Source organism: Rhizomucor pusillus (assembly GCF_041956525.1).
Source record: "Rhizomucor pusillus strain CBS 183.67 unplaced genomic scaffold VTP01scaffold_6, whole genome shotgun sequence".
Classification (NCBI taxonomy): domain Eukaryota; kingdom Fungi; phylum Mucoromycota; class Mucoromycetes; order Mucorales; family Lichtheimiaceae; genus Rhizomucor; species Rhizomucor pusillus.
In genome coordinates this window covers 462508-475228 of record NW_027192148.1, presented here as the reverse complement: position 1 = coordinate 475228, position 12721 = coordinate 462508, and the positions used below count along the sequence as shown (strand labels likewise).

Genomic DNA, 12721 nt, shown 5'->3' with positions numbered 1-12721 from the left:
TGCTTTGTCTACTTGTTACTTTGCCTGCAGCAATTTTGGCCGAGATCAAGTCTCTCTATTATGTCACAGACATGGGAGTGGGATGTACACTTTAATTATTACTATGTCTATGCAGCTATATAGACTGCAAACTATATAGGGAGGTATGCGATCAGCAGAAGAAAACCAAGGATAGTGAAAAGGAGTTGGAGGAGGAGGAGGAGGAGGAGGAAGCGGGGATTCCTTTTTTTTTTCATTTTGGTTTTACATAATTACTGGGAACAATGCCTATCGTTCCATCCCCTTTGCGGGCCTGCCACCAGTTGCCTGCACGGTCCAGGATCTCCAGTGTTTCGTCCTGTTCAAACGAGAGCTCATTTGGATCATCAGGGTTGGCTCGGTCTGAGCAGAGTATAAAACTGTTAGAAACATGTCTATCACGAAATAGAAATTGCGCGGCACTCACAGGAGTGGATGGCTACCACATAATCCTTCTTTTGCGGGTGTGGATCAAGGCCATAATTAGGCGTCACTGCAATTTGCGGTGGTGGTAGGGAAGTATTGCTAATGGATCGAGGTGCTGGCGATGGTGGCGACGCTACAGGCTCGACGATAGTCTTTTCAATATCGAGATCTTGTTGCCGTCGCTGGTGGTGGTGAGGTTGAGCAGATTGCGCATGGTGCAGACCATAAATAGCCTGATGCAACCAGGAGTCTTGGCTGCTGCCAAGGATAAACACCCAAAAGAACTAGACGTCCGTGAAGAGAGACATATTTGTTGAGTCTCACGAGCCGTAATCTGCATGGTACATGTGACAAAGGACAGGTTATCTTATTACCTGCATCATGATCAGTATGATAGAACCGGCTGCACCCGCTTTGGAAGCTTGGCCGGGAAGATGCAGCAGCATATCTGTCAGCTCTGTAAGCATCGCGATACTAGTACCAAGGAACACCAACATCTATTTCTCGTCAATTGATTAAACTTTAGTTATCCGTGGAAGCATCGATTAAACAGTGTACCATCAGAAGATAATGCGCAGTTGCAGATTTCGCGAGCATTATGTAAAGACCCATGAGGAGCATGAGCTCGTAGACAATGATCCACCAAATTACACCTCGGGTTCCTACAACGCACGTACAAATAAACAGAACGAGCCAGCCGACCTAAGCGTTTCTCCGGCTGTCAATGACTCTACTATACTACGCGTGTCCGGAAGCCCACTACTCACCAATGCTAGGATGGCAGACGATAATACCATTGGGTTGGCAGTAACATGCGATAGATTCAAGTACATCTCTTTTTGTTCTTAAATCGAATAATCACGTAACAAGTAAAACGAAGGACAATGTAAGATTAAAAGAGTGGGAGGGGAAATCGTCAATAAATCCACGTAAGATGGAAAGAAAAGCAAAAAAGAAAAGGAAAAGCTTCGTCATCTCCTTCGCACCGAACAGTATTCACGCAATGTCGAAAACAGCACAGCCCCTTTTTTCCATCTCCCTCCTTGTCGTTTAGCTCATCCTAGCAAACATTACACTCGATGCATCCAATAGAATGCAATGCATGTGGGTATGCGCTGTATAAGAAAAAGAAAGGGGTAAAGCAGAACGTTTGTGTGGTTGCGAGTGGCTTCAAGACTTTGTCTTTATTCCCAAACGTCTAGAATGCATCCAAAACAGACATGACCAAATTTAACGGTACTAAGCAAAACGAAAAAGCGTTAAGCTCATTGTTCACACACAGTGAAGAGGTGACGAAATTTACCTTGTGGAAGCCAATGTCGTTGGCGTACTCGCGGAAACACTGACGGCAGATGTTGAGGTTGTACTTGCGGATCAAAGCGGCACGGTGGGCACAGACACGGCTTGATGGCACATTTTCAATTTAACAATGCCCTTCTCGAATGCGCAATTTATATGTTGCAAATACTTACCATTGGCGGGAGCCCTTACCGAACTGACGGGGACGAGAGTTCCAAACGTTAGCGTGAGCCATGTTGTAATTGACGTTTAGCGGCGAGAAAAGAGGAGGAACAGTGTATTTGAGAGATCCACAATATGTGTGGATGTGCAAAGCCACCCGCTATTTTTTTTTCTGGTCGTCGGCAAACCGCGCACCAGAGCCCGAAAAGAAGACATAGGATCCTAACAGTGATTTGAGTATCAAGACCACTCCTTTTATCTTTCGGGTATGCATAGAATATATTGAGTAGATGAAAATTATCTAGAATTCCTGACATACCTTGCTGCGAGCATTGTACCATGAGAGTTTAATCATCTCAAAGCAGGATAAGAAACACCACAACATCTGAGTATTCAAGTGTCATTTATTGCATATTTCCTCAGATGTGTTAGAAAAAATAAAATGATGGATGATATTCAAAAATGTTATGATACAAAAAGGAACGGAAACCATGTTTGGAAATCTCATCCTAGTCTTGATGAAGGCTTTTGATAATCGGTCCCTTCTTTTTCTTCTTGTGTCCTGGAAGTCCACCTCCAGGTTGATTCCATGAGAGATAAGAGGGATCACTGAGAGGTCTGTTAAAATAATGGTTAGAGATGGAGGAGGAGGAGGAGGAGGAGAGAGAGAGCAAAGTTTAGTAAGTAAAAGAACATGATCTAACCTGGGCTTTATACAGTGTTTCAAAGTAAATAGGACACCAAGCAGTAAACAAATGCCGCCTACTGCCATGTACGTGATGCCGAGGTAGGGATTTCGTCCACCTAGAGGCGAGGTCGTTGATAGTACTAGCCACTTTTGCCCATTATATTTCATGGTATTAAAGTCTACGTAGAGGGTTTGGTCATCGATTACTTTCAGTTTTGATAAGAACTTATCACTTACTGAGATCGATCACGATCCGCCAACGTCCCGCAGCAAGTGTATCCTGATCGTTTCGTCCCCAGATTTTACGAAAGTCGGGCAAAGCTGCTGTTCGCATCCACACCATGAAGCTTTCGTCGTTAGAAAGATCCGGAGGTGGATGCATGTCGTCGTAAGTCCCGTTTGGATATCTCAGTGCCCAGTTCGGCGGAGGGACAACAGCTGACGGCGAGTACTGCGTAGGGCCGTACTTGTTCTTGTCAGTTGGCCAAGCAATACCGTTTACATTGAAGCTAAAGGTCGTTGGACCGGCAGGATCATCGATTCTCGTCAGGTTGGATCGAGTATCTGCGAAGGCAAGTCAACGGTGCGCTCAATACAAAAAAGGAGTCAAGTATATATACCGTTGAACATTGAATTTGCAATCATGCCGCACGGAAATATTGGTGTTCCCTGATCGTTCCTGGCCAGTGATCCGCAGTCGCCGCTCGGTGGGCCGGCTTGACCTGCGAGTTGATTTTCATCGTAGCTGCTAATGTATTGTCGATGGTTCTGGTAAAAGTTGGTAAGACGATAGTACATGTAAACGGGAGGTGTCATATCCACGGGGACTGTGAAATCGATGGTACATTGCTGAACGGTGATGTTATTCGGGTTCTGCCATTTAGGGTTCTGGAAATTGCTGGCATTCTCGTAATGGAAAGCTGGAGGCTGTATCTGCGAAGTATCGACGTTTTGCGATAAAGCTAGCGAGTACTGTTCAGGTAGTAGGTATACAGGTGATGGATACCGTGAGCAAGTGGTATAATCTATCATAATCTCGTTGACCTGTGCTACGAATGAGTTCAAGAATATTTTGTTGTCTTTACGGTGTATTAGATATACTGACGCTACTGTTGGACCAGTAAAGAAGACCTCCAATAGGAGTGAATAGGATGCCAACTATGAAGAAGGTCGGTAAAGCCGCCCGAGGTGTAAGGACAGGCTGCCATGCTGGCAAGCGCTGCTGCCGGAAAGCCCCATCTGTTTGGAGATTCAGGTCAGTCGCAACTTTCCCGGGGAAGTTTGTTCACTGATAGCTACCAGTTGGCTTTCTTGATTTCTTCTTCTCATTGCCTGCGCCTTCGTTGTCATCCATGGCGATGGCAAACAGGAAAAAGGGTGCTTGAGGCTGCCTTGCCTTTTACGGTAGAACGACTTCCGCGCTTTCTTGGGCACATGCACATGAATGGTTTACCATCAGAATTTTGAAACAAGACATGAATTATATATGTACAGAAACGACAAGCATGTTACAAGCATTTCGGCTCGATCAACAAGTTTGTCTGCTTTTTTATTAACCACGTTTTCGTTCCTGACAGTGGCAAAACGGGCGGTGGGCAAAATCAATGTAAATCTAAATTCTATATGAGGGGTGATTAGCAACTTCTGTTTACCTGGAACTCAACGAAAAAAAAATAAAAATACTTTTTGACGATTTGAACGACATCTTCGTCGCACAAGACATGTTCCTTGCCGACCTTTTGAGGATTGTGCTTCACAGAAGAACCCCATACGTATGCACTAGCACAGTATTGTCAGAATGCAATCCTCGATATATCGGTGCGCCATCTTACCATTTGAACTGCTCCAAGATAGCCTTGTGAATGTGATTACAGAAATCCTCCACTGTGCATTTCTCAGAGGTTAGCACAACGGGTGCCTCGTAATCTGGCATCTGTCCCTTTGGTTTGGTATAGATCCTGACGAGATCTAGTTTCTGCAACAAAAATAGGTGAGAAAAGAAAGCTTTAATCTATATAATTTAAGCATTGTTTACCTTCCACATGGTCTCCAACAGTTCATCAAAGTTCCATTCATGGTTTGCACAAATGGGCACAGCATTTGGAATCTTGTAAATAAGATCCAATTCCTCAATCGAAATCTGATCGATCTTGTTCAATACGTAAATGCATGGGATATAAATACTGTGGAAAACTGTCAGCAATGATTTCGAGAGCCAGCTTTCTGATGATATCTTACCGGTTGCCCTGTAACGAGATTAATGGTTAGCAACAATTCTTGTATGAGTTGCAAGTCAAGTGTAATAATACTCACCTCAACGACATCAATGAGGTCATCGATGGTTGAGTCCTCTTTAAAGGAAACGTCGGCGTTGTGGATTCTGTATTCGGACAGTACAGCCTTTACTTCTTCAGGTGTGATGTGCGTCAGAGGTACAGTGTTGGTGATGTTGATGCCACCCTTTTCCTTCTTTTTGAAAATAATTGCTGGCGGTTTCTTGTTCAGACGGATGCCGAAGCCTTCCAATTCTCTTTCAATAATCTTCTTATCCGTCATAGGCTTCAATACGTCCAAAACGATAAAGATCAAGGAACAAGTACGAGCAACTATCCAGCAAGCGTAAGAATGCGACTCAAGTACGAAATCCTAAAGTCGCTACATACCAGCAATGACCTGTCTACCACGACCTTTGCCGTCCTTGGCACCTTCGATAATACCGGGCAGATCCAGAATCTGTATACCATCAAAATCAGCAATTGCGCCTTTTTCCTGGTCTTTTCCAATATACAAACCTGGATCTTCGCACCCTTGTATTGAATAACACCGGGAACGGTGGTAAGTGTTGTAAATTCATATGCACCGACTTCAGAGTGAGTGCCGGTAAGTTTGGACATGAGCGTGGACTTGCCCACAGATGGGAAACCTTCAATGTATTTTAGTGCTATGCATCCACGACTCGACAGATATATTCACTTACCAACAAAACCAACTCTGGCCACACCAGTCTTTGCAACGTCGAAGCCAACTATCGAAACAAATCAGAAACTTTTCTAAACAGGAGTCCCTATGTCATACCTCCACCGCCGCCTCCACCGCCGCCGGAGGGGATCAAGAGTTCACGTTTTAACTTTGCAAGCTTGGCTTTCAATTGACCCAAATGGTATGAAGTGGCCTTGTTCTTTTGGGTCTTGGCCATTTCATTCTGTTGCCATGTGAGCAATCTCTCGAAAATCGATTTCATTCATTCCATGTAAGACTCACTTCAATTTCCTACACAGTTTTGTTACTACTCGAGAAATCATAGTTACTGCTTGTTTGCCCAACTGTACCTTAATTTTCTCCACAACACTCATTGTAGATTTTTGCGGATTCCCGGTTACTGATCCAAGAAAAAAAACCGTTCGTTTGGGACCAGTTCGGAGTCTATAAACACTCTTGAGCGTTCACTGAATGGAACGCAGCAGGAAAGACAGCGGCAATGGCGCCTATATCTGTTGGACCACCAATATATCTAAATTGACGGTTGAAGAACACTAGAAAACATAGGAATGCAAAGTATAGAAGGGTGCATGCACGGTATTCATCTTTATTTAGCGAGGGAAATGCAGGGAAGTTTCTACAAATTTATACAATTGGTTTATATAAGTCTAAAGACAAACAGTTCTTTCCACCAGAGAAACACGCTTGTCATCAATAAAAAGAAGACATTTGTTTAATGGCTGTATGATAGTTTCCAGGAATAATAACAAACAAACTGAAGTACAGATCTGCTGAATGTTCCAGGTTGTGGTTTCCAAAAATGAAAATTGATTCGCTGTCCTGCCAGCAACGTTCCGCCCATTGACAGGTCCAGTACTCCATACGCCGCGCAGTTACCCGGCACCTCCTTATTATTCTGACCGATCGTCTTCTTCTTCCCTACGGAACCAAATAAGCCGTTCTATTTTTCGAATGCCAGCAGCTGATGGATCCGGGCCTCTGACAGATAATCTACATTCACCCACAAAGGGCAGTCTTAAACTCGATACAGGAAAGATACCATCTGAGGGATTCCGGAGCTACTCTGCAGGCAATGCGATCGCGCAATCAACGGCCATGGAACATCAAATAACAGGAACGACTCTCCGTCGCAAAGAACAGCACGCTGCCGACGACGAGAAGGAAGAGCTGGAACTCGACTCGACCGTCAAAGAGGCAAGCGAGCCAGAAGAACACATTGAAACTCTTAGCCGCAAAGATCTGGGGAACTTTATCCTACTGGTCGTTCTTTGCAAGTATTTCCAAAATTGCACTATCCGTCTATACATAGCTAACATGTAAACCATTCGTAACAGACTTGCTGCAGGGTGTGCCTGTAGGTCTGTCTTTTGGCTCCATCCCATTCTTGTTGAAAGCACAGCTATCTTATTCTCAAATCGCCATATTCTCACTCTCATCTTGGCCGTATTCTCTCAAATTTTTGTGGTCACCTATCGTCGACGCAATATATTCGCCAAGTCTCGGTCGCCGCAAATCGTGGATTGTTCCAATTCAGCTCTTGACTGGATGCTTGTTCTTTTGGCTCGGTCGAAATATCGATGAAATCATGGAAGCAGAACATATACCTGTTTACTACCTCACAATCTCGTTCCTTGTCACCATATTCTTCTGTGCAACGCAAGATATTGCTGTCGATGGATGGGCTCTAACACTCCTGTCCAAAGAGAGTCTCTCATACGCATCTACTGCTCAAACCATCGGCTTAAACACCGGATACTTTATGTCATTCACCGTCTTTTTGGCCCTGAGCTCTCCCGAGTTTAGCAACAAGTACATTTGGTCGGAGCCTCAGCCATATGGTTTATTTCGACTCGGTGCTTACATGCAATTCTGGGCATTTATGTACTTTGCGGTGACTGCTTGGCTTGTTCTGTTCAAAGCAGAGGTGAGCAGAGACGAATGTGGGCGAATTCAAATGCGGGCTGCTAACTAGAAAATTCAGACACCTAGTCGCACCGATGAAGACCAGCTCGGTATCCGAGGAGTTTACGATACCATTTATCGCATTTGCAAGCTTAAACGTAAGTATACTTGACATACTTTGTTCCATACATATATACTTACCTAAAGTCTTTTGGTTTATAATTTATTCATATAGACATGCAGTCATTTATCATTGTCCTATTGACCGCGAAGATTGGATTTATCTGCCACGAGGCTGTTACATCCCTAAAGTTGCTGGAAAAAGGATTCTCAAAAGAAGATCTTGCGCTTTCGGTGCTTTTGGATTTCCCTCTCCAAATTTTATTTGGCTACTATGCCGCAAAGTGGTCGAATGGCCCAAGACCTCTAAAACCCGTAAGTTTATTGAAAATCATGGAAATAACGTTATCTAACGTTATCTTACGTTATCTTATTTATATCAGTGGCTGTATGCCTTCTATGGTCGCCTTGCATTTTCCGCGGTCGGCATGCTTATCGTTGCTTGGTACCCAGAAGGACAAGAGATTGGACTCTTCTACTTTAGTGTTATTATGGGATCAACAGTTTTGAGCTCGTTCATGTCAACCGTTCAGTTTGTCAGTATATCTGCTTTCATGACAAGCATCGCGGACCCGCTTATCGGCGGAACATACATGACGGTACGTGCGAAAGAATGAAAATGCATTTAATAACAGCTTCATTTTAAAACATTTTTTAGCTCTTGAATACATTTAGCAACTTTGGCGGTACATGGCCCAAATTCTTTGTACTGGAAGCCGTGGATTATTTTACCAAAGCCTACTGTTCCGTGGAGGATGCGAATGGATCGAGTAAGATAATATTTGAACTCTTTGTCAGATTCTATGCTCACAATGATCATCGTCAGATGTATCTTGCGTTTCGGAAGAGGGTAAAACGCAATGTAAAGGATTGGGCGGAAGATGCGTGATAGAGCAAGACGGTTACTACATTGCGGGAACACTGTGTGTGGCCTTGGGCACGTTGCTGTTATTTATGTATATTAAGCCTGTCGTCAAGCATTTGGAAAGTTTATCGAAGAGTGCGTGGCGCCTGAATAATCAAAAGGGCCAGAAATAAAGAAGAAGAAATCCTCTCGTTTTAATTGCTGGTATTTTATTCCTGGATGCTAATAGTTGATGTGTTACGATGATATTGTTGTTATGCAAAGAAATGTTGTCTTCCCCCTTTTTCCCATGATTGTAAATGTAGAGATGAACAGGTTAGAAATGCAAATTTTCTTCAGTTCACGCGTTCAAGTTTCGCCCGACATTTCGATGATTCGCAGTGACATTCAAAGTCTTGTAACATGTCCTTTCCGTAATCCAGAGTCAGTTCTTCGCCTTTCTTGATATTTCGTGTGGCAAACAGAGCGAGATGATAGAATTTGGGATCTAGGCTTTCGATAAACGTTGGAATAATAGTCAAGTTTGGGTTGCAGCTGTGGTTTATCATCCGAGCAACGTTGCCGAAAAGCGTTGCATCCACGACATTGTCCGGCTCGCCATCGAAATCCATTCCAAAGATATATCGTTCGTTGGTAACGCTGTAAATCTTCTCACGTTCCACGGCTTCATCGATTGTGAGCACCTCGCCAACGTATTCCGCAATATATTCGCCTTTTCGTATGTTGCTCATTGCGCAGACACCCCATCCACGGTTGGGGGTCTTAAACACATTTAGCGGGATGACTCCACCTTTTTTGACAACACGGTTAGTGCACGCACTGCCAGGTTCCGAGCAAGCGCACCGATCGTTGCATTCGTAAATTACTTGACCACGTAATCCAATATAGAGACCGTCTTCACTGTACATTGGGGTTTCATTGTGACAGTCGCCAACGCAGACACTGCTGCATTGACAGGCAATGTTGAACGTCGAGTCCAGCTGAGGTGAATCACTAGGTAGCAGCAAGCGTTCTACATACAAGAATCTTGGTTTATCTTCCGTATCCAGTTTGTTCATAATTGTCACAAGCTGATTTTGTGTCGCATAATGCAAGGTATCTGAGCTTTTCTTGCATGCGATAATTTGTGGCTGCAGTTGTCAGGTACAGACAATGAATATTCTTTCATTCTCAAAAAAGAAATGGTTACCATTGAAATGTACCTCATACACAGCAAAGGATTCTCGTAACGAACATAGGAACTCCTTAGCTTTTATGTGTCCAACACGACCGACGACTTTCGGCCATATCTCCGCATACTATATATACATGTCAGTATAATTGGAACAAGAATGACCGCCTTATATACATTGATTTGCCTTTGCATGTAAAACATCATAAAATCCGTGTGTTTTTTGTATTCCACAACTTTCGGCCATAGCGTCGAACATTACCGTTGAGCATTTGGTTAGTACGTTGCTATCTGCAGCAACCTTCCTTGTATTTGCGGATAGCGCCTTGTTCGTAGGCCTAGCCGCCGGTTTCTTTGGACTGAGACTATCTGGTCGGCTTCGTTTCAAATTTTCACGCTTGATTCTTTGTTGTAATTTTCTCTTTGCTTTACGCATGTTCTCGATCTTGAAATCCGGATCAACTGCACCCTTGAGTACCAACTTAGTACCCCCAACCATCTTGGCGAGTGCACCAGGCTGCTCCTGCTCCATGGCTCGCTTGAATTCGGCGATAGCTTCGTCGCAGGATGCGTCGTTTTCGCGAACCCATGTGTTATCGTTTTGGCTGTACCCTTCCCACTGCACCAAGTACCATATGAGCGTCCTCTGTGTAAAAGCTTGTTAGCATATACTCGTTTGAGATTTACAACATAGTTTGGTGTAATGCTTACTTACATAGTTCTTTATGCCTAGAATGCGTTGAACAGCCTGAGGTGAAATATTTAGCGCATCCAAACCGATCTGAAGCGTCGTGCGTTGTGTAACTTACATAGATATCGCTGGCTTCCTCCTCCTCTTCCTCTCCTTTGAATGCAACGTCCTCCTCTGTAGTCATGCGTTCGTGGTCAGGAACTGCCGTCGTTTGCTGAGTTAGCAAGAAAGTCGCGGAAGAGGGGAAAGGGTTCACAACTTAAAAAGAAAAGAAAAACTTCCCTCGGAGCTGGAAAACGCGTTCTTTGTTGCTGTGGGCGTCCCTGGGGTTGCAGCAGCTGATAATAATTTTTGTCGAAAGCTACTATGCGTGGAGATGCAAACTGCTTTTTATATCTTCGAGGTGAAAGCAAAAGAAATTACAAGACGAAAAAATGACCGATGAATAAGTGTGTGCAAACAACAAGAGATAGAATGGTAAACGAAACAAGATATTAATGGGACATGCAAGAGTTGGACAGTTTAATCCTTGTTTTTCTTCTTCTTTTCTTTCTTCTCCTTCTTCTCCTTCTTCTCCTTCTTGGCCTTCTTGGATTCAGATTGCTCAGAAGAGTCTACTTCTTCAGCGCCACGCTTCTGGCCCTTGGCTGCTGCGTCTACAGCAGCGACTGTGACAGGCTTAATAACGGGAGCGATGCCAGCAGCGGCAACAGCTGCAGATGCGGGCTTGTTGAATGCGGGTTCAGGCAGTTTGCCGTCAGTGTTGTTGGTGTAGTCAACGTATGCCTGCTTCCAAACTTCAGGAGTCTCATCAGTGACACGGCCGTACTTGTCAAGCTTGCCCTCAGTCTTGAGCTTCTTCTTGGCCAAAGCAACAGGACCCAAGCCCCATCGTCGTGGATATGTGTCACGTTCCATAATGACACGCTTCACCTTGGCAACAACACCGTGGTCGCAGGTGGCCATGACAGCAGTGGTCATTTGTGCGTAGGCCAAAGCAATAGCCTCACCCTTGGTAGTCATCAAGACAACTTCGTCGTTTACTTCAATGCCGTTTTCGTAACGCAAAAGGCCTGGCAACATCAACTTGGCACCGTAGCAGATAGCGTTGACTGCACTGTCCTTGACAACAATGCGCTTATATCCGGTCAACAAAGATTCGAGAGGTCGTACAACTCGTCGGAGGTAGGATTCGTCGCGGTTGTTATCGTACATCCACTGAGCATCGAGAACGTCGTGCATAGTTACAATGTCATCCTATGTGAAAATATTAGTTACTTGCCAAGGAATGGATATTTACACTTTACACCTACGTTTTCGGACATGGCACCAGATCGGACACGACGCAGTTCCTGCATGTGACCACCAACACCGAGCAACAGACCCAAGTGGACACAGAGAGTACGCATGTAGGTACCGGCTTCGCAGCTAACCCAGAAGATACCGAGATGGCGATCGTTGTCGTATTCGATCAACTTGCTTTCGTGGATAGTTCGTACACGCAACTGGCGCTTGACGGCGGAAATAAGTGGAGGACGTTGGAACAAAGCGCCAGTCAAGGTTTCGATCGCCTACGAAAGGAATGATACATGGTAAGTAAATCCCTCCATATCGTTCCATTTTCGTCTCAAACATACAGAGTTCAACTTTTTCTCACTTTCAATGGCATCGTGAAGACGGAGGAGACAGACGTACTCTTTACCGGCACCCTGCTGAGACTTGACAAGACGGGTAGCACGGTCCATACAGACAATAAGACAGCCAGTAACCTTGGGATCAAGAGTACCGCTGTGACCAGTTTTCTCAACTCGCAAGATACGGCGCACCCAGGCGACGACTTCGTGAGAGGAGGGATTGGCGGGCTAGCGTAAAGAGGTCAGATCCCAGTTTCGTTTCCACGCCGACGATTCAAGATCGATCAATCGATCGTTACCTTATCCAAGTTGATCACACCATAGCGAATGTACTCGTTGAGAGGACGTTTCAAAGGCGAGCAGCCGGCAGGAATAGGTGTGTAGTGACCGGTTCGAACATTGAGTTGATCATAGTTCTTTCAGGGCAAATCAGTATTCATGTCACAATCGCAGGATTGTTATTCATGTAGCTACCTTCAAGAGCAAGGGCCACTGAGAAGTATCAACTTCAGCGCCGCTGTTGGTAGGCTTAATGGTGTCCTCCATTTAATATAAAACCGGTTGAAGCTCGATGCTTGACGGGGATAACAAAAAAATTTGGGCTTTGCTTCAGCCAGAAAGAACAGAAGTCACTTTCGGACAGTCAAATGCCGGTGGCACCACTGTCAGCGGTTGATCCATTTCCTTGTCCTTGCAGGTTCTATCATTATTACACTTTTTCTAAAAATTAATGTCGCAATTTGTC

General features: G+C 44.5%; 7 protein-coding genes across 7 annotated transcripts; 1 reads left to right on the top strand and 6 right to left on the bottom strand.

The window, feature by feature from the left end:
• Window positions 1–232: 232 nt before the first annotated feature.
• VTP01DRAFT_9087 (uncharacterized protein) lies at window positions 233–1277 on the bottom strand (the record flags this gene model as incomplete). The annotated part of the gene is made up of 5 exons (XM_069388280.1): window positions 233–381; window positions 446–728; window positions 819–941; window positions 1003–1146; window positions 1212–1277. The coding sequence occupies 5 exons, from the start codon at window positions 1275–1277 to the stop codon at window positions 233–235; spliced, it is 765 nt and encodes a 254-aa protein (XP_069240593.1).
• Window positions 1278–1674: 397 nt separating this feature from the next.
• On the bottom strand, window positions 1675–1978 carry VTP01DRAFT_9086 (40S ribosomal protein uS14; the record flags this gene model as incomplete). Its single annotated transcript, XM_069388279.1, has 3 exons — window positions 1675–1683; window positions 1748–1847; window positions 1917–1978. The coding sequence occupies 3 exons, from the start codon at window positions 1976–1978 to the stop codon at window positions 1675–1677; spliced, it is 171 nt and encodes a 56-aa protein (XP_069240592.1).
• Window positions 1979–2414: 436 nt separating this feature from the next.
• Window positions 2415–3947, bottom strand: VTP01DRAFT_9085 (uncharacterized protein; the record flags this gene model as incomplete). The annotated part of the gene is made up of 6 exons (XM_069388278.1): window positions 2415–2523; window positions 2610–2772; window positions 2831–3157; window positions 3214–3637; window positions 3699–3832; window positions 3893–3947. The coding sequence occupies 6 exons, from the start codon at window positions 3945–3947 to the stop codon at window positions 2415–2417; spliced, it is 1212 nt and encodes a 403-aa protein (XP_069240591.1).
• A 258-nt stretch (window positions 3948–4205) lies between these two features.
• Window positions 4206–5946, bottom strand: VTP01DRAFT_9084 (uncharacterized protein; the record flags this gene model as incomplete). Its single annotated transcript, XM_069388277.1, has 12 exons — window positions 4206–4212; window positions 4277–4372; window positions 4426–4568; window positions 4629–4776; window positions 4832–4839; window positions 4907–5199; window positions 5257–5326; window positions 5386–5516; window positions 5571–5618; window positions 5669–5795; window positions 5855–5863; window positions 5923–5946. 12 exons carry the CDS (start codon window positions 5944–5946, stop codon window positions 4206–4208), a joined length of 1104 nt encoding a protein of 367 aa, XP_069240590.1.
• A 598-nt stretch (window positions 5947–6544) lies between these two features.
• On the top strand, window positions 6545–8653 carry VTP01DRAFT_9083 (uncharacterized protein; the record flags this gene model as incomplete). The annotated part of the gene is made up of 7 exons (XM_069388276.1): window positions 6545–6863; window positions 6928–7517; window positions 7575–7653; window positions 7731–7930; window positions 7999–8214; window positions 8274–8385; window positions 8442–8653. The coding sequence occupies 7 exons, from the start codon at window positions 6545–6547 to the stop codon at window positions 8651–8653; spliced, it is 1728 nt and encodes a 575-aa protein (XP_069240589.1).
• Window positions 8654–8815: 162 nt separating this feature from the next.
• On the bottom strand, window positions 8816–10526 carry VTP01DRAFT_9082 (uncharacterized protein; the record flags this gene model as incomplete). Its single annotated transcript, XM_069388275.1, has 5 exons — window positions 8816–9610; window positions 9683–9778; window positions 9839–10297; window positions 10367–10399; window positions 10461–10526. The coding sequence occupies 5 exons, from the start codon at window positions 10524–10526 to the stop codon at window positions 8816–8818; spliced, it is 1449 nt and encodes a 482-aa protein (XP_069240588.1).
• A 338-nt stretch (window positions 10527–10864) lies between these two features.
• On the bottom strand, window positions 10865–12522 carry VTP01DRAFT_9081 (uncharacterized protein; the record flags this gene model as incomplete). The annotated part of the gene is made up of 5 exons (XM_069388274.1): window positions 10865–11599; window positions 11656–11913; window positions 11980–12204; window positions 12276–12392; window positions 12451–12522. 5 exons carry the CDS (start codon window positions 12520–12522, stop codon window positions 10865–10867), a joined length of 1407 nt encoding a protein of 468 aa, XP_069240587.1.
• Between the last annotated feature and the right edge of the window lie 199 nt (window positions 12523–12721).